General features: G+C 37.8%; 1 protein-coding gene across 1 annotated transcript; it reads right to left on the bottom strand.

Moving 5' to 3' along the window:
• Window positions 1–18696, bottom strand: DGCR8 (DGCR8 microprocessor complex subunit). Its single transcript, XM_032198988.1, has 14 exons — window positions 18609–18696; window positions 12761–13770; window positions 12154–12316; window positions 10531–10673; window positions 9527–9809; window positions 7735–7932; window positions 6421–6522; window positions 5430–5528; window positions 4138–4220; window positions 2909–3009; window positions 2350–2456; window positions 2010–2137; window positions 1476–1589; window positions 1–1087 (listed from the first exon to the last, which is right to left on the bottom strand). The coding sequence occupies exons 2-14, from the start codon at window positions 13481–13483 to the stop codon at window positions 1004–1006; spliced, it is 2328 nt and encodes a 775-aa protein (XP_032054879.1). The 5' UTR covers window positions 13484–13770; window positions 18609–18696; the 3' UTR covers window positions 1–1003.
• Window positions 18697–20087: the final 1391 nt, after the last annotated feature.

The following is a 20087-nucleotide window of genomic DNA, read 5'->3' as shown; positions in this document are numbered from 1 at the left end:
TTTTATGGTGCAAATTAAGACTTAAGTCAGGTGTATTCTGACTCCAATGAAATGAGAAACTTTTTATTGCTGGGAGAAGGGAGTGGAACATGTTTAAACACCATACTGGCAAAATATTTTCAGACTGCCAACCATGTTCGATTACATTTTGGCTCCAAGCTTTGAAAACAGTCTTTCAAATTGCAGTTTTCATTTAAATCTAATAAGTAGAGCCTTATTTTTCCCCTTTCAACTGATCTGTAAACTAACATAGGCTCTTTTCAGTTAACATAAATCCCAATGATTTTGAATATCCAGCCTGTTGCTCTTAACACTACCAGGTATACTTGTTCTTTTCAAGTAGTAAAAAATATCTGCATACTGTGATCTTGAATAACTAAGCCTGGCAGGAGACGAAATAACAGAACAAAACAAAATAAACAGCATTACTGGCCTAATCCTATGGCATTAGGAACATTGCTCATCATTTTCATGTATTTGTCACCAAAGTGTCTTATCAGTGCATATTATTATGTGCTGAAATGCAACAAAACTTTTCACAAAAATAGTTTTAGGCATGTTCATACAAGAAGATGTACATATATTTCTTTTATATATACATATATATGTATGTGTGTGTGTATATATATATAGTATCAGCTTTAACCTGTACATAGAAATTCTGAATTTCATCCTTAAAACACATCCATTTCAAACATAGATGGTTTTCAAGGAAAAAGTGCTTGCTTGAATTTATCCTGTGTGAACATGCCTGTCCTCTGTGCATTTGCCCAAGTAGAGATCTTTGTGATCAATCCTTTAAACATACATATCTCAGAGGTATAAAAAAAAGAAAAAAGGAAAAAGTAATATTGCCCTGATGATGCAAAAAGAACAATGCATAACTGAAGCAGCTTGGATTTTAAAAGTTATCTTGCATTCTGCAGCAAACAGATTTTTAAATAGTTGTTGAAAATCTAGTTCCTCCATTTGTGTTATTGCTCCCCACTCGTAAATTTTTTCATTATACATCAACAGTACACAGAGGTTCACTACCAGGCTGAGCCGATTCTACTATTGTCATCTTGGGTTTCTTTCGTGTTTCCTCCTAAAAAAAAAAAGACATAAAACAAAGCCCACCACAGAGTCACATCAACAATATAATAACAAAAAGCACTTTTAAAATGTTGCACAACATTAGCCAAATTTGCATTTGTCTCTGTGAATAGCTAACTTGTTCTAATGTTAAAAACCATTTTATTGAAGTAAAATTAGGTCGTAAGCCCACCTCAAATAGAGGATGAAAATCTCTCTAAAAGCATTCCTCCAAAAATAATAAAAACACTAAAAAAATCGAGTTTTGAGCAACTTTTCTTATCTGAGATACTGTAAAAAACAAGCAAAAATTCTACAAACAAGTGGTAAGTCTTACCTGCGGCATTCATCTTGTTTGTACGTAAGTTTTAAAAAAGAGTAAAATAAGAGCTTATACTCACTCTTTCTTGTGCCAATTTTTTCATTTCTTCCTGTAACTTGTTTAGGATGTGCAGATTTGGCTTGTTCTTTTTGGCATACTGCTGAAGCTCTATCACACTTTTATCGGATGTCTCCTATTCAACAGAACCATAAGCAACAACAGATGAGCTTTTAAATATATAAACATATAAAAGAAGTTTTATGTAAGAAGTTCTCTCTGATATTAATATTTCTTTAAGCAATAACATAGATTTACATGAATTACTTACACATTAAATAGGTTTTATATTTTCAGTCTAGAAAATACAACATTAACAGAATTATCAATGAAAGCACTCATTTTATGTTTTAGCAATAGCAAGATACGAGAACCAATTCAGAAGAATTGAGAATCGCTCAAACGTATGCTGCCTTTACCATGGCAGGGAGCAACAGGATTATGTTGAAATAAGATACCATTGAAGCTTTGCTGTAATTAAAAACAAAATCCACAAGTATACAAAAGCAACAATACAATCACAAGGTAGGTTACAATCAAAGAAAATAATCTTCACCTGTTTAACCATCTTGCTACTCTCTCTACCATACATACGCAAAAGAGAGCCCCAATTTTTCACATGTGGATGCAGCAGTTGAAGGATTTTCTGTGAAGCTAGTTGTTTCCCCACTCTTTTATTTTTGCCTGTAAAAGTAATCATGAAAATGTGTCACATCAGCACTTCAAGGACTTAGATAAACACCGATGTTTACTTGTGTCATTCAAAACTGAGATACCAGAAAAAGAGTAGAAAAAGCATATAACATGCTAGGTAACTGAACAAGTACCTGCAAAATGGATAAAAGAGAACAGGAGAAAAGGAAGATATTGGAGGCCATACTAAATACTGTACTTACACCAGCCTCGCACCGTGTGCTTGCCACAAGTCATGACATATTCACTCTTCTGATTTTTACCAGGAATCACTTCAAATTTTATGGATGTGTCACCCATTCCATGATTTCTTAAGCACAAACAAAAATCAATATCATACGCTAAGTACAATTACAAATAACTGAACTAGTTACAGTTATCTCTGTCAATAATTGCTGTAGCATTAGATACAGTAATAACAAATTAAGATATCAATGAATCGGTAGTTATTTCTTAGATCAGTAACTTGAATGAAGAGGCAACCACGTATAAAGGAATAACAAATACATTCACATCTTCCACAATTAAATCCTAGTCTCAGAAGCAAAACCAGCAAATATAAATTCAAGGAAGATACAATATTAATAAGATAGCTAATATGGACTGAACTGGTTAAGTGAGTGAAGTAAGCTTGTTGTGCCAGCCCGCAAGTGTCCTTAATTCACTAAGGAAAATTGTGGGTAGCAGCATCCAAGCAAACAATGTGCCCTGACCCAAAGCACTTGAACACAACAGAATTTGTTCCTCATGCTGCAGCCTTACCTTTTAAGGCACTCATGGAGAATCTGATATGGAGACAAAAGTCCAGCTTTGCTGGTCAGTTCATATACCCGTGAGTCCTCAATACTGATATGGTTAAAATACTACAAAGGAGTTAAAAAAGGGTTATTGAATTTTTACAGGCACAAAATTTTAATATTGTTCTAAATCCTTATCTTTCCCATATAGCTTTCAGCAGAGTAACAGAATCTGTTTAATAACTATTTTCAAATGCATAGTGGACATCTTTACCCATGTCATTAAGATTGCCATTCCTAATCATATGTTTGCAGACTTTTTTTTCTAAATCAACTCCAATTTTACATTAGAAAATCAGTTTTAGTATGTTTTTAAATCATCCTTCCCTGAGGAAGAAGTTATTTATCTCCTTTTGAAATTCTACTTACCAAAATGATGTTTTAATAGAAGAAAATATAACAGCTATTGGAAGGTTTTGTTTTCCATTTAAAAAAAAATGAAAAAAAATCTGTTTTTTTCATGACCATTTCAATATTACAAGGCATGCACTACAGTTTTAATTTAAAGCAAGCATAAAACCAACTCATTTTCTGTATAGCCTGCTTTTTAAAAGAACATTCCTTTCAGGCTTATCACCGCTTTTTCCTTTCCTGTTGGTCTACAGTACGCTGAATTGAAGGTTAACATATCACAGATGAACTAGCTATTTAATACATCCAATACCTGAAAACACAGCACACACTGTCCACTTCAAGAAACTATTCCTTTGAATTTTCTCAAATGTCACTGCTCAAAGTCAGAAACACGAGCTGTCTGATCTAGCAGTAAGAGCTTTCACAGCTAAATGAAGAAGTTTCAGAAGCCATGGCACATTTAATTCTTACTTGGTCTTCTAAGATGATCACACAAAATCAGAGAGCATGTAGCTCTGAAATTTTCAAAGCCATAATTCAGAAAGCCAGGATAGTACAGGCCATCTAGTGTGCTAGAACATTTCAGGTCTTCAGCAAGGGATCTCATATTTCAACAAGGGGCTAGCTCTCTTCATCAAAACAAATTTTCTGGTCACCTCCCATAGTAAAAATGTATTTTCATTGTCATAGGTCTTGTTATAAATAAAGAATTTCACATTTCTATCTGACTGAGAAAGCAAAGTTATGGATTTTCAACAAAGTTTCTCACACTAAAGGTGTAATGTTTTTAAAAACAGAGACTCCAATAACCACATTCATCAGGTAAGAAGAGGTCAGTACCTCAAGTTCTTCACTGTCTTTGGGCTTCTCCTCAGAGGTCTGTTTAACAAAGTCAGGAATAAGGATTTCCAGTGTAGCTCGAGCTGCAGAAAATGATTTAATGTCTCAATTACCTTTATTTTAAACAATGATTGTAAACAACAGCAGCAGAATGAAACACTCTTTAGGCAAGCCTCACATCTCTCCTAGAAATCACCACCTATCTTAGAAAAAAACTTAACAGGTAAAATGAGCAACTTCTTACCACAACAAGTATATTCACTTGAACAACTATATCGTTTTTTCTTAAAAAAGTGTAAATTGATATAATGAAAAACTTACAACTATTAAACTGTACCTAAGAAAAAACTGCTTTTTGCAAATGCATGAAAAACAGGGGGGGAAGTCTCACATCAAGTAATGTATCCTTGGAAAGAAAAATTAAAGGCATGTTATCACCCCGTAGTAGTTACAGCAGAATCCTACAATTGTACCACTAGAGCAGTCAGTTTGCCTAAATGATCACAATGAAATTTCTTTTTTCATGCACAAAAAGTTGTGTGCTGTATTTTGATGTTTTAGCTATGCTGACAAATTTCACAAAAGCTCCAAGTACCACACATATACTATAGATCTCTAAATTTTATAAAGTTATTTTTTCTTGACCTCTGAGCTAAACACATTCCAATCTGGAGATCAGGAAGAAGTTCTAATGTGCAAGACACGTGCTCATCTAGGTATTCATTACATACACATTAATTACAGAGTTAAATGGTTAGAACTGTGACTAATTAGATTTAAACCATTAATGGTGGGAGTTACTTGCAAATCAGTATAAACAACATATTTCAGTGTAATTGTTTTATTATCAGAAAGAGCTCCAAACCAACCAACCACTTGAAGTTTTTTTTTTTTTTATTTGTTTTTGTTCTTAAAAGAGGGCAAACACTTAAAATTTGCTAAAAATCCATGAGTCAGGTGTTTGTATAGCAGACAACAGTATAAAGAAAACACATACTCATTGGTCTGATAATTAGAAACAGATGTGATTACAGCTAATCAGTATAAATCAGTAGTTTATACATAAATTAACTTCTAAAGATTCTCGATGGTTTTCTCTCCCAGTGAACTGTTGAACCTTGGAATGGCAAAAGTCTCTACAACAGTATTTCTTTTAATAAGAAGACATGAATGGACGTGTAGCTGTTAGCAAAATTACTCCTACTTACTATTGCAAATATGTCATCTTCAAAGCAGAAATGAGAACAGATAAACAATTCACCAGTTGGTATTAAGAAAGAAAAGTATATTACCAGCTTTATTCTTGGCAAGTTTTTTGCTGCTGGCAGTTCCTGCCCCATAAGTTACTCCATCAATAATCACTGAGGCTCCAAAAGGCTCACTTGGGTTCTCTGAAAATGAAGGATGAGCAAAACTGAAAGCTTTTCAGGACTCCCAATGCAAAGACAGTCGTGAACATGAAATATCACCGTTGTCAAGATTTGTTTTCTTTCATTTCAATAGGGAGGAATATTGTTTACTCTTCAGAGCAACTGAAGCATATGAAAACTTAAAGAGTTTCCCAGTAACAGAGACCTACCACCATGTACATCATTCTTCCAAATGAGGAAATTCTATGTTTTAAAAGATCATTTAAAATCTGCCAGAATTTAAATGTTAATTCCAAAGTGGTTTTTTTTGTTTGTTTGTTTTTTCTTCTTTTTTTCCCCACCACTAGCTCAGTGTAAATGCAAGAGCTATACATTGTGGTATTAAAAACTCAATTACATTATGAACACACAAGAAAAATGTAACTGAAAAATTATAGCTTCCACTCTAAACTAAGGCACCTGACTTTATTTCTTGGATACAAATATATAATTCCTCATATATTTAACATCAATTCATACATATACAAGTTGCTTAGGATGACTGGATTTATTACGAACCTCCATGGCATAACAATAATCATAACATACAATAACATGTACTTTTTTTTTTTTTTTTAACTCTACATATCTAAAATAAAGTTTAGATGCAAGTAAGTTACTCTAATCCAGAATCGCTTAGTCATATTTTTCTAAGCAAAAACCCATACGCATATTTTAAAACATAAGAGGCCCATATCCATGTTTGAGATATACAGAAAGCATTTCCTAGCTAGAATTTGGCTCACTGTAGACTTTCAATACACTCCCAAGGAAAACTGTCCATTGATTGAATTTATTTTACTATTAAGATATTCAAGCACGAGAGAAGCTTTTCAAAACAGCATTGTGGTCAATAAAAACTTAACAGACTTACCACATTCAAAGAAATTGTAAACAGGGCGAACCTTTAGGACTCGTTGCATATATTCATGCAGTATGCAAACTTCAGACTTCCCATTGGGATTAATGACAAATTCTACAAAAAAAAAAAAAAAAGGGGGGGGGGGAAAAACAACAATTAGTTTCAGTCTTGAAAAAGAAAATTACTACTACAAACTAATAAATAAATAAATTGCAAACTGCAAGGGAGAAGTGCCTGCTCATTTCCCTACATACACGTATCACCTTAAAGTATGTACACTGGAAATGACAAGTATTTGGCAAACTAATTTTTAAGGTGGTATTTTGAATGAGTTCATCTATATTTTAATGTACTGCATGCAACACTAGCATTACATGGTCAGCAATATGTTTTTTTTTGTTGTTGTTTTGTTTGTTTGTTTTTTTTAACTAGTCTGTATAGCAATACTTTATAGTACTTTAACAACCACTGGTAACTTAAATCTTGTGAGGGAAAAATCACTGACTTCAGAACACGTAAGTAAATGCTGACAATTAATATGTACAATAGAAGTTAGACAAATTCTTAGAATTCTCTTTTGCAGCCATCATAGAATTAAAATGAGTTTTAAGAAAACCTGTAATAAATAGTATGCATTATGGTGCATGTTTAAAAACATAAAGAAGAGTTCTCACCTTTTAGCTCAAGCTTAGTTTTTGTTGACAAAACACTTGAGTTTTACATGTGTTTCCTTACTCAGTTTAGAAAAAATAAATACACCAGATCATCCTTTAAGTACTACTTTTATACCGGATGTTTTTTCACACCATGGGAAAACATAATATAAATAGTATAAATAGATATTGATATGTAGAAACTTTTTTTTTTAATAATAGTTAACAAAGCAAAATAAATAAAAAAACAAGCAACTCTCAATGAATAATCAGATTAAATTTCAACTGCATCTCCCTGTAACAGGGAATGGTTACTTTTTATTTTATAGGTTTTAATTTGGAACAATCTGAGACTTTTAACCAGTCCCTAATTTGGGATTGATTAGAACTGGTATAGAACTGAAAAGACAGCAGCAACCAGAGATCGGGTAGGACAGTGTTCAATAACCATCAATATTAACAAATAGCTGAAGTTAGTAACCAGCTATCAGGACTGAAGCCTTAAATAAAAATTTTGATAGCATTTTTCCTTTAATTTTTTATATGATGGAACCAAGGATGCAAAATTCTGAAACAAGAAACAAATAGATTCATTACAGATTTTTTTTTTCCCAAGTCAAGCTTGGAACTGCCTTTCACATCAAACATTTGAACTCTAGGTAGATTAACTAACCTTTCTTTGTAGGTGCATCTTGCACAGACAAGGTAATGAGTTTCTGATTGGCAGGCAGAATAGGCCGCTCAGATTCTGCCTGCTTCCGCTTCATTTCACGATTGAATTGCCGTCTCTCAGCCCAGGTTCTGAATTTTTTTACGGTAACTTGTTCAAAGTCAAAACGTTTCTCAAGATAGTGTCTAAAATCTTCCAGATCTAAGAAACACATGCGAGTTACTCTCTATACTTGACCACTGAACAAGGAATAAATTCACTATTTCCACTGTTTTAAATACATAATTATTGGTTTTAGTCTAGGAGCAAGAATAGTAGCTTTAGTTCACAAGGTTAAGATACTATTTTACACTAACGAAGTAAACTACAAGTTCCCTCATTACTGTATCAAATGCACAATGTTTGTGCAAACTGGAAAACAAACAAAAACAGCTATGTTTTTTCTGTCACCAGAAGATTTTCCCCATGTAACACCCAGTATATTATCCAACAAAATACTGCTAATAGTTCTACATCATCACTTATCCACCTTCTCATTACCTGAAGCAAGGTATCCACTAAATAACAGTAGTTTGCTACTAACCTCAGTTTCCTGAAGCCAATACTGACTATTGCTGCCTATTTATTCAACTGTGAATCATGGAATGCTATATAATGATACTCTGTGAGCTCCATGAGTATTGTGCTGGCTTCTAAATAAAATTTAACACATTCATTTTTATGTAAAGAGTAGTAAAAGACAATCCTCCACTGGAGTGTACCTACTCCCTTCTAGGACATTTCTGCAGATCTAAGCAGCAAAAATAAGATAGAGTAGCATTCCAAGATGTTAATGAACAAAAAAAAAGCTGGTGACATTGTCTCCTTCCACAAGGAATTACAAATGCAAGTTATGCTTATATTTTACCACTCACATTTTCAGTAATATAGAACAGATCCCATTTAAGGAGAGAGGTAAGTGTGTGTTCACTAGTTTTAGTTTTGCTACTAGGTATTGATGATTTATTAGACTTTTAAAGTCTTTTGACATGGTTTTTGGAATCAACAGGACACATGTAATGCCATGTTTTGTGTTTCTGAATACAACAAACACATTCCATACCAGTATTGTAAGCAGCACTAATTGACGTGGGTGGTATTTTCAGGTACATAGTTGTAAATGGCACACAAGCGTTCTGTCCAAGTTCCTCTCTAAGTCTGGCAGCGAAGGTAGCATGAATTCTTTTAGACAGTTTTTTGAATAAAACCTATTAGACTTGCATAAGTAACATACTGAAGCATCAAAGCCCTTGTCTGAATGCAACTTTATTTGTGTAACTTAGTCTGTGCAAACAAGCAAAACGTATCATTTATCTTAAGAGACTATATTGAAAAAAGGTAAAATTCAGCCAATGCAAACACTGTATAGAAAATCTTCTTCATGCAAAACAAACATACTTCACAGCACTAATTTATATGTACAGATTGATGTAACTGATTCTTAGACTGAGATACAAGTTCACAGGTCTGCATCACCCAAATTTTCCATGGTATTGTGTAAAACTTGCATATAGACCCTCAGAAGTCTTCAGCAGAAATTCCCAGCATGTGTTTCCACTTATTACAATCAAAATTGATTCGTAAAACTGGATCTACTTTTCTAAATCTCTGCATAAGAAAAAACTATGGAAAGACAACTTACCACTTGCTCACAGGTAACATAGTATGCCGTTGTCAAGTCAGGAATAAAGCACAAGTGTCCCAAATGCCATTACCCCAACACCAGCCCAGAAGAGAGTCCACTTCCTATACATACCTACAGATTCATCTTTACACACTTCAACTTTGGCCTTAACTTGTCCCAAGGCTCCTTGTGCTGCATCTCCCCCTGAGGGGTCTTTGTCATCTAAAGGCCCAGAATCAGCAGCAGTGGAATCTGGTTCTTCTGTTTGGCAGTCCAGTTCTGAAGATTTATCTATGTGCTTTATGGGTGATACTTCCCCATTTGGGGTTATGTCATTATTTTGTTCCCTTTCCTCATTTTCCTTCATTTTTTTATAATGCAAGCAGGGAATGCTACTAAGGGGAGGATCATGTTTCTGCAAATGTAAAATAACACAGGTTTCAGTACCTCAGGACGATCAAAAGCAAAACCAAAACTCAAAACCAGAAAACACAATCAAGATTGAAGCTAATTTTAGTAAGTCTAAGCTGAAGCTGCTCTTTAGTTAGCAATTTTATCCTAGGCAAGACCGTAGCATGCCTATTACTGTGGTTTCTTGGCACTGTGAAACACTGACAGTAACCTTCAAAGCATGTTTCCCATTTTAAGTCTAAACTATGTTCTGCTCAATTACAAGCAAATACTACATGCTTTCATAAAATCCATTGACCTTTCTTGGTGTTTAAGTCTATGATATTAAATCAACTCTCTGCAGATTCCTTTGGTGTATGAAAATCACGTGCCTGCTTCTGTACAGATAGACCATGAAACACATCTCAGGCTTATTTTCTGGCTACAAATAAACAATCTGAACATATTTCATAGTGGAATAAAAACAACATTTTGCAACCATATTCTAGAACAAAGATGGCACAAAATAAGATCATCTCATTCACTTTAACTGCTCCAGCTCATTGCAAAAAATGGAAAACCAAACCACCATAGGAAAGATCATACTTTAGAAACAGAGTTTATTTTTGAAGTACCATAATTCTCACACTGGAAGCAAGCCTGCCAAAGCAGAAAAATATTCAACTGTTTACAAGAACACGCCTCATTTTTAAAATCTTGGTACGTAAGTAATTGACAGTTCTTACCCTTATGCTTCCTGTTCCCAAGAAATAAGGTCTAGACCAGGTGACAACTCTAGATTCTCTGTGCAGATATACAGGAATGCCTGAGTTATGGAATGTCATGATCCATCCATCTGGCAAAGGTTCTGTAGGAGGGCGGCCACGACCTTTAAAGCAAAGAATAACTTTAGACTTGAATAGACAGCTTAGAAGAACAGAAAAATAAGCAAGGTTTTCCTTTTTATTGCTTTCTCTATCTCAAAGTATAAAATGACATTGAAACAAGAATAAAAAAGTTTTGTAGAAAGATTTTGTTTTGCTTTAATAAGAAGGTATATACTTCTAGCCCACGTTAAATCCTGCCGAATTACATATTCCATTATATTTTCAAATGAAAAGCAGTAGCAGCACTGATTTTTTACACAGACTGATTTGTTCATTTCACCAGTGAACTTCCACCTCAGTCTTCTTTATATCAATATATCAACACAAGCACCAATACATTCAGTGGAAAAGCTGCACTTCCTTTTGAAACATCTTCAGTGTAATCTTCTACTTTTCTCAAACACTCAAGGGATAGGTGGCTAACTCCTATTTCAGCATCTCAATACTCTATTTCAATGCAGCTTTTTCTTTGATAGCTGCAAAGAGCTATTTAAGAATCAGTTTGAAATATATATATATTTTTAAATATTTTTAACATAAGTACAATACCAATCAGAATGAAGTCTTCAAGCCTATATACTTAAATATCTTAGCCATCAAAAATATTACTTTTTACATAAAACATGACTGAAATTTGGGTACAATAAGCCAATATGAGGACCCACACAGCAAAAGAAATAATACTGCAATAAAATGCTTATGCTCACATTCAAGGGAATACATGGTTTTACTCATTTTTACTCCAGAAATTAGAGAATGGTCACACTCCTTTCTACATCAGAAATCATGAGAACAGACTCCTCTTAGCAGAGAGCTTCCCGGCAATCCTGTATTAATACAAAGCTTTGGAGGGAAGAACCATTCTGTTTCTTATTTAAGAATACAGTGAAGCTGTAACACACTCCTCCCTGGAGCAGGTTCAAAGCTTAATTCTAATTCCAACTATTTTCAGTTACATTGTTCTGGACTGATTTGCATTCTCAGCTCTTTTCTATTACTAAGTTTGTAACACATGATGAACCTTGAAAAACTTAACTCACTGACTTTTGTAATTGTGCATGCAGTACTGGTTAGAACTAAGACTTCACATACAACAATTTCAGCAACAGAAATTATCTAACTGAAGTAGGAAGAATCCCACATCAGTTCTCACCTATTTCAGAGAGGAAAAAAAAAAAAAAAGATCCTTGTTCACCTCCTCAGTGCTGAACTAACATTCTTCCTAGTTTTCCACCCATCCATGCACCAAAACACATTCATGTTACATATAACATAGGAAGATAAGTACCATCCTGAAACATCAGCTTTACTCTATAGGAATATGAAAATTACATCCTACAGTAAGAAGCCTTCAAACAATAAAACTGTGTAACATATCCACTATCTGACCAGAATTACTATCCTAAACTTTGCTTGTGTATTTTTGTTCTGCATACATAAGCCACACAAAGATTTACAGGTAATTAAAGAACATTAACTTACTTTTAAGTACAGTTTTAATTTTGGTCATCATTGGCTGCACGCTTGTTTCTCCATCAGACTGGTGATCGCTTTCACCACCATATTTCTCGTTTTCTAGTCTCCTTGTTTTGGGTGCACGAAGACCCTCTTCCAGTAGAGCATCCACATCATTATCAAAGTCATCCTGAAAGAAATGTCATCAGATACTATCCTCCTGGGGCCTACTAACTTCCCTTTCCCCTCGAAAAGAAAAGATATACGTTATCTCTACGTTATTCCATACAGAGAGAAACTAGACATTTCCAATGATCCCAGTAAAGACTGAAAAACAAGAAAATAAGTTTTCATAAGTGAGTATTAGCATTTTTTCACAATAAAGTGATCTGCAATTGCATAAGAAGCCTTTTTAATGTTATTTTAAAACACCATTATAGAAGACACCACACAACTCAAATATTTTATCAAGATAATTTAAAAAGTTTTGGCAAAGTTCTGTTCTTTGAGAATTTTGCATTTCTACTCAAGAAGTGCATATTTTTAGAAGAGGATATCTCCAGTGAGTATCTTTGCATGTATTTTTCTAGCTACCTGGAACCCTCTTGCCCATCAAAGATGTGCATTTACTTACCTCATATGAGTAATTCAAGGTTTCTTCATCCACTTTATCCCTTTGAACGATTGCTTTAGATGTGAACCCTCCGCCTTCTTCATCTATTTCCATCAAGTTGTCCGTAAAATCTTCTAGCTCATCCAGAACTGCATATTCTACTCTCTTTTCCTGATCAACATCATTTTCATCATCCTTCTTGTCATCGTTTTCACCCCCTACTCCTACAGCTTTCCCATTACTACCACCAAAAGGACAAACATGCAAATCCCCATTGACATTATTAATACCAAAATCTGCATCTGCCTTATAATCCTGCTCAATTCCAGTGTAAAGAACTTTCCTATCTTTACTTTTGCAGCTTTCTGTAAAGCTAACACTAATCTTTACATCTTTAAGCAACTTAAGATCTGGGGTGAACTTTCGAACTGAAGGTGCATGACGAGCAGTTCTTGGGCTTTGGTCACTATTGTTAGGGTCTATTATAAGACGACTTTTGTAGCAGGCAGATCCCTTTGTGAGAAGCTGAGTTCTGCAGATACTGTGCGTGTCCCCAGCAGGGGTATCTGACTGTCCATCACCACCAGAGCCAACGTCCATTACCTCTGCGTCACTGGACGTTTGCAGGGGAGGTGGTGGAGGCTGTTCGTTAGGCGGCAGAGGTGGGGGACAAGTGTGATTCTCCACATTCATTTCTCTTGCAGGTTCTTTAGGGAGGGGTGGTACATTTTCATATTTCTCCATTTTTAAAACTGCAAAACTACTGTTTAAAAAAGAAACAATGCTTTAAATAAATGTTTATATCTATATTCCTAACATGCATAAGTCCATCAAGATTGGTTTATCATGTTCTATTCAATATGCAACACTGATGATTCAGTTAAGCTGACTACATTGTTCTTTTCATTAATGTAGACAGCTTTCAGAATCACTGTCTCAATTATTGGAAATCACAATGCATTCAGCTTAAATAGCTGAAGACTAAGACTGCATCTTCACTGGACAAACAGGTCTCCCTTTCTTCTTTCAACCTACAAGAAGAAAAAAAAAAAAGGTATTTGTTACAAAAACAAAATGGAAACATTATCCCAGGCAAAAAAAAAAAAAAAAAAAAGCAACTCCTTCCCATATTAATTTCAAGTAGAAAAAAGTAACATTTTCCAGTGGAAAAAAAAAAAAAAAAAGCGGGGTATCTTGATACCATTCTGAATGAGGCTGAAATGAGGTTGTTTTTACAATTTTCAACTTTTTGATCTGTACGCCAGCACAAGAATGTGCTAACACAGAGTTGCCTGTATAAACTGTCGACCATCTCTGCTTGTTTAACAAGCGGGGCATTAAACATTGCTTTTGCAAGGGCCAGACTAAAAACCACGCGTTTTAAATAACGTGAGAATTCTCCTAAATAACTTGGTATTCAAGCCATACTTACCCACACAGCAGAAAGGATAATTAACATACTTTAAGACAATCCGAAAAACTGACAAGCTTTTAACATCTATGGTCTTGCAAGATGCATGGCTTTTTGAAACTTTAGGGTGTTTTTAAACCTTGCTTCAAGTTTTAACAGGATATCTCCTGACTTACTAGAAGTTCATGCAAAAACAATCTCTAGATGAGGAGATACGAAGCTTTTCATCCTCTACTCCGTACTGGAGTACATACATGGGAGTATATATTTGTTATATCTGAGGAATTTAGGCCTAGATACAGTGTTAAAATACAAATTAATTTTGGAAGGCATCTAGCAGCCAATGTTTTTTGTAACTCATCCTGGCAAAGACATTCAATTGTTTTAGGTTAGTTGCACGGTTTATTTTATTTTTTCTCTCTCCATTAAATGGGTTCCTTTTAAAATGGTTATGATGGATTCTTCAGTTAAAATTTAGTCATCTGTGCAGGACTATAAGCACATGAGAAAAGGAAGTGGACGTTTCATTGTCATTTCTTACCTGATATTTTGGTTTCTCCAAGTCCCCCTGAGCTACCCCAAACTGGGTTTAAATCTTCCTACCAGCTAGAAATAAACTAGTGTTGCTCTGCCTAAGACAACCGTCTGAAACTGCTCTGATCAAACCATTTCCAGGTAGCAGAGACGTTCTACCCGCCGTATAACATTTGAAAACAACCAGGCAGAACATCTGGGTTGTCATGAGGGACTTTGAAAAGCCAAATACAATTCTCCAGCGTATCTCTACACCAATCCAGACAGAACAAATTTCGACAGCAAAGTTCAAACACCAACTGGGGCAAGGCAGGAAGCTAGGTATCAACGGTTATGATAGGTTTGATTCAAATTCAACAGCATACAGAAGCCACCTACCTGGAAGCTGGAAGAAAGCAAAGCATACATGAGCTCAAACTCTTATTTTACTGATTTGGCAATAGAAGAGTTTTGCTGAGGCAGCAGAATGGGGGGGGGCGGGGCGGGCATAATATACTCAAAATTGTGATACATTTACAACATTGAGCTTGACATGCATTGTAGACTTACTAAGGAAGAAGACTCCCTCTTGATAAAAGCTATAAAGCCCAACTTCTCCAATATAAAGATACTACCTTCTAGAATTAAAACAGCTCACTCACCAGTAAGACAGGCATTCTATGAATTTAAAACCATTCCATCCTAAAAGACGATCATACAATCACCATAGAAGTGACCAATTCTTTCTTTCAAAAGGTTCTGAAACACCTCATGTTGCACAGAATACCTCCGGAAATATATTTATCTTTTCTAATATCTTTCCTCATCTTCAAATAAAAAAAAAAAAAAAGCATGGCAAAGGACAAATTCATAGGTTTTCTCTATAATAATCCATTAGTGTCTTCATTGTTAACTCTGAATAAAGAGTCAAACATCACAGTAGAAGTTCAGCAAACCCTAGAAATTAAATACCTAAAAAATCTTAAAATTTTTTGAAGACTCTTGAAAAGAGTAAGCTGAAATAATATATACAAATGAAATCTTAAAGCTGGTGTTCTAGAATCTGACAGAGCTACCTTCCCACATGATCAATGAGCTACCTTGTCCAACCAGAAAAACTATCTGTGACCAGTCGTAAGACAGGACCATACATACAGTTTGCCCATCCCTGATACACATCCTACTCCTACTCTAAAGACTGTTTTGACACCACCAATGTCAAAACATGAGAAAATTATCTTTACCTACCTAGCTTGCTTTGGCAGTCCTCTCACACTGCACCTCTGCTCTGTGCAGAAAAGGTGTCTTGTTATTATATTCAAGCACTATTCACAACGCCCTTCCCTTCTTGTTGGCCTTGAAGCAATGAATAGCATACCGAATCACTGCCAGGGATTGTCTACCAGTCAGCACACACGCTGTGGCCAGAAGTAGTACTAGATCAAGATGGGTTTCAACTAGCGTTTGTATTCCTGGCCATAGAACTGCTGCATCCCTAGGGTAAGGTAACAGAGTCTGGCAGCTCTACAGTTACAACAGGCTACAATACCTTCCTCTAACCTAGAAAAAAAGATAAAACAAGCAAACAGGAAGAAGCAGAGTTAGACGGGTCTAATTCCTATCTACTTTCTTGCGAACTTATAGTATGTCTTTTATGTTGGAGACTAAAAAAAAAACAAAAAAAAAAAAACACACAAACCAAACCAAAAAAGCCAACACCAGTAAGGATTTTCCCTCAGATATCAGGTGTTTTAAAAGAAAGTGAAAGGGGAGTAAAACACAAAAGGATGAGTTATATGAGCCTGAAGGTCAGAAACAGCCAAGTGGACCTCAGATAAGGCAACCAAACAACCAAGTCTGAGCACACTAGGTTACATAGCACTAGAACACCACAAAATAGCTCACCTATTTCCATGCTTAAGTAACTTGCTCTGAAAAAACACATTTTATTCTCCAAGGCTCTACTACATGCCATCAACTGTTTCCATAAGAAATCCTTAAAAAGATACGGGACGTTATGGCCAGCTACACCAGCTGGTACAACACACTGAAGCAGCTCTGGATGAAATGCAGGAAACATGAAGGCACAGCTGATGTTCTGCAGATCACCAATAAATGGAAATGTCACATTTTTTGATTACCTTACTTTTTATTTTTCTAGATCATTTGAAAAGGTTTTATAGCAAAACCAAACTCAAGGAAATAGATACATGGTCAATGTTTAAATGTTACAAAGCAAGGTGCTTAAGTCCCAGCAAAAGCAGTGCGCTGCAAATACTTGTCGTGGCTTGGTTGTGCTATAGTTGTTCTTCAAAAGCAGAAAGAAAAAAATAAAACCAGCCAACTTCTATGTTTAGTAAGTACCATGCCTATTCTCTCAATCCGTACAGACGGATCATAACAAAAAGCGCACAGGAAAAAGGACATCTCTGTTTTCAAAGAGAAAAACAGAACGTTAACATTTGTAACCAGCACTGCCCAAACCGGGAGGAACTCCCTGCTGCTGTGCTGTTCTGGGCAGTCCTATAAGCAACTTCAACAAAGAACACATGAATACCTGCAGCTGCTACCGGAACAAGGAACAGTGTATCACATCTTCTCTTCAAGAAGCAATTTTCTAAAGAAATTGGTTTCATTGTCAGAAACTGCTCACTTCACATTTAATGGACCCCAAAAAGAAGACCGGCTCTGAACAAACCCTCCTGATTTGCCACCCAAACATAAAAGCTTCATCCTCGTCCTCTGGCTCCAAATGGCAAGCCTGCAGAGCACAAGTTATAAGGCAATGACCACACTTAAAGATCTGCTCAGCTTTAACCTTTCTCAAAGCAATTCCTCACTCACAATCACTTTTTTTACATTATATCTTTTTTTTTTTTTTTTGCACATACAGCCAAAAATAAGTTTAATCTTATTAATTAGGAACTGTTAAAGAAAAACAAACTCAGGAAACTGAACTCTTTATTTCCAGCAAACCAGCATAGGAAGTATGAAAATCAAAATATTCAGTAAGCTCCTGCTACATATGAGAAGTCCTTTCTTCCTAATTATCAACTTCAGCATAGAAAAATTCTGAAGAAAACATCCATTTTGTGTAAGCCATCAATGTCGTTTAAGAGAAGTCAGTCTAGTGCCCAGTCATAACGATTGACGGCACATACAGCCAAGGCTAAAGAACTTCTGCAGTTTAACCCATTCCAGAACGAGCAGAGTACACAGGTTGGGAAAGGCACCGTCAGAAACAGCAGAGCAACTGCTGCTTTGATAGCTTAACAAATTTTCTGGCAGAGTTTAGACGGCTTCAATTAACTGTGTGAAAGAGGAAGGAATAAAAGTCTGAAATTCAGGGCTTAGGAAGAATAGGAAAAAAAAAAATCGTGTTATGAATGGCTTTAGCTGTAAAGAACAACAGAATTAAGAACTAAAATCCCCTCGCACCTTCTAAAAAAGCCACGTAGCAATCCAAGGAAGCTGCCCAGAAGAACCAGCGCGCTCTGTGCTCGCCCAGAATTTAACACAGGCTCACCCCAATGATCCCCGCAGCACGGGCCCACCCCCCCGCCCCTGCCCCCCTCACCCCCGCCCCGTCCAGCTGGGCGCAGCCCCTCGGCCCGGCAGGGCACGGAGAGCCACGGGAAGCGCCCGGCTCCCGAGGGCAGGAGCGAGCAGGAGAGGAAGCGGGGAGCAAAACGGAGCAAAGTTAGTGGCGGGGCCGGAGCCGGGCAGAGGCCGCCCCAGGTGGCTGAGAAACGGCCCCCGCCGCGCAGCGCCCCGCGAGGCCCCGCCGCCGCCCGCCCTCAGGGTCCCGGCGCCTCAAGAGGCGGCCGAGCAGCGGCCGGGCCGGGGGGAGGCGAGCAGGAAGCGAGGCAGCGCCTCGGGCGCCACCCGCCCGCGGAGAGCGGCCCGGCGGGCACCAACGGGGTCCCGCCCGCCGCCCGCACCCACCTGGGCCATGCCGGGACGGGCCGAGGGGAAGGGGGGGGTGGGAGGGCGCCGAGCAGCGGCCGCCTCACGGAAGCCGCCCCCCGCGCCGCGCCGTCGCCGCCGCCATCTTTAAACGCCTGCTCCCAGCGGCTCCGCTCCGCGCAGGCAGGGCTCGGCGCGCGGCGAGCCAATCGCGTTGCCGCTCTCATGCGTGACGGGATTGAAATGGTAGCGCCAATTGGGGGAGCACCGGGCACGTTAAGTAGGTCGGCCAATAGCGAGGCGGAGGGAATACGCACTCACGGTATCAGACCAATGGGAGGGAGGCGAGGGCGGGCCGAGGCGGAGGGCGGGTTCCTTTGTCCGGGCCCGGGAAGGGCCGGCCCCGAGGGCTGAGACGGCGCCACACGCGGCCCCGGCCCGGCCCGGCCCCTCCGCGCTGCCCGCGGCCTGAATGGGGGCAGAGCCTCGTGCAGGGCGGACAGCGGCTGCTGCCCGCCATAACCTGACAGGAGAGCACTGCCATCCCTGCCCACAGCCCCCTGCCCAGAAATACAGAGCTACAGTAACAGCGTTATGCACCTACACTTCAGACTAAGATAATGGGCAAAATACCACATATCACTATAGGATAGTGTTATAAACGAAGTCTCAACTCAATCTGAATTTTGTAATATTTATAAAACAAATATTTATAAAAGGTATAAAAGGCACGTAAACAGCGCTGGGTGTGCGGGGAGTCTACGCTCCACCAACACGCACACACAAACATCAAACATTCTAAGTATACAGAACATCGCTTTTACATACTCAACCCAAGTATGCCTATACGTATGTACAATCAGAAAAGGTAACAAACAATCCTTTAAGTTCCATGACTTAAAAGTCTCCATTTTGCATTCCTTTTGAACAATACGTCTCGCTCTAAGTTGTCAAGCAACTCGGTCTTCAGGCCTTATGTATCCCGTTCTTCCTGGATCGAAGAAAAGCTTCTTCTCACAGAAGCCACCCCTATGGCCCCCTGCTACCAACACCTTGCCACGTAAACCCACCAGAGCAACTCTTTCCGTGAAGAAATTTTTCATAATAACCAACCTAAGCCTCCCCTGGTACAGCTTGAGGGTTTTTGTTCTTGTCTTGTGAATTGGGGCTTGGGAGAAGAGAGCGATCCCCACCTCTCTGGAGCCTCCTTTAAGCTTACTGTAGAGCACAGGAAGGTCTCCCCCGAGCCTCCTTTTCTCCAGGCTGAACAGCCCCAGCTCCCTCAGCCGCTCCTCACAAGACTTGTTCTCTAAACCCTTAACAAGCTTCAGAGCCCTTCTCCGGACACGCTCCAGCACCTCGAGGTCTTCGCTGAACACAGTGCTCGAGGTGCGGCCTCACCAGAGCCGAGCACAGAGGGACAACGGCTTCCCTAGTCCTGATGGCCACTCTATTTCTGATACAAGCCAGGTGCATATATATGTATAGACGTATATATACACAGCACTAGTACATGTT

This window comes from Aythya fuligula, chromosome 17, assembly GCF_009819795.1.
Source record: "Aythya fuligula isolate bAytFul2 chromosome 17, bAytFul2.pri, whole genome shotgun sequence".
NCBI classification, from domain to species: domain Eukaryota; kingdom Metazoa; phylum Chordata; class Aves; order Anseriformes; family Anatidae; genus Aythya; species Aythya fuligula.
This window is presented reverse-complemented; position numbering and strand designations above follow the sequence as displayed.